This window comes from Sinocyclocheilus grahami, unplaced genomic scaffold (assembly GCF_001515645.1).
Source record: "Sinocyclocheilus grahami isolate Dianchi unplaced genomic scaffold, SAMN03320097.WGS_v1.1 scaffold5618.1, whole genome shotgun sequence".
NCBI classification, from domain to species: Eukaryota; Metazoa; Chordata; class Actinopteri; order Cypriniformes; family Cyprinidae; genus Sinocyclocheilus; species Sinocyclocheilus grahami.
The window spans coordinates 5,280-6,170 of record NW_015510260.1 but is presented as its reverse complement, the minus strand read 5'-3'; the positions used below and the strand labels follow the sequence as shown (position 1 = coordinate 6,170).

Here is an 891-nt window from a genome sequence, read left to right as displayed (position 1 = left end):
TTCATGGAGATTGCAGCCCCTCATTTCCCTCCTTTTTTCACTCTAATCGTCTGCATTGCTGGGATATTTAAGGTAAAATATTACCAGCATCTTCCTCTAAACCTTAAATCAGCTTGACAGTAATCATCTATGCATATTCCTCTATTTCTGTCATTCCAGTCCATTGTAGGAGTCGCTGGTGGAGCAACAAGAGCTGCCTTAACTGTCCATCAAGCTCGCAGAAACAACATGGCTGATATCTCCGCCAAAGATGGGAGCCAGGTTTTTATTCACTTTCTCTCATATACTTCATGATAGTTGTTCTTTCTTGAATTTCCCAGCTAAATTCCCTCTTAGTGAGGGAAATTGAAGTCAATATGTGTGTCAGTGGTTTCAGGGATTAGTGTATCATTTCTCTGCTTTTTTGTCTTGACAAGGAAACCCTGGTGAACCTGGCAGGACTGCTGGTCAGCCTGGCACTCATCCCGCTTGTAACAGATAACCCATTGTGAGTTACACCGATATGTAAGCCACGGTCTACATGAAGTGTGTAGCAGATACTGATTTGTGCTCTTTTATTCAGGTTGACGTTCATCCTGTTCTTCCTGTTCACTGTTCTCCACCTGTTTGCCAATTACAAAGCTGTTCGTTCTGTTGTTATGGAAACCCTTAATGAGGCTCGCTTGTCCATAGTCCTCCATCAGTACCTGCTTCATGGTCAACTGCTTAGTCCAGTGGAAGCCAATCAGAAGGAGCCTGTGTTCTTGTGTATGGCCTTAAAACCTGATCACTTTTAAATGCCTTTCTTGTTCATTTAATATGATTCATTATGCATCTAATTAACGGAATTCTATTCCTCTTCGCAGTGCTTGGAAAGACAGTTCCCATAAAGTTGGGTGTGAGGCTTGGAGA

General features: G+C 42.4%; 1 protein-coding gene across 1 annotated transcript; it reads left to right on the top strand.

The window, feature by feature from the left end:
* Positions 1-3: 3 nt before the first annotated feature.
* LOC107577286 (RUS1 family protein C16orf58 homolog) lies at positions 4-889 on the top strand (the record flags this gene model as incomplete). The annotated part of the gene is made up of 5 exons (XM_016263378.1): positions 4-72; positions 160-261; positions 417-487; positions 563-747; positions 846-889. Coding segments are annotated over exons 1-5 (471 nt in total), but the record flags the coding sequence as incomplete, so codon positions are not given.
* Between the last annotated feature and the right edge of the window lie 2 nt (positions 890-891).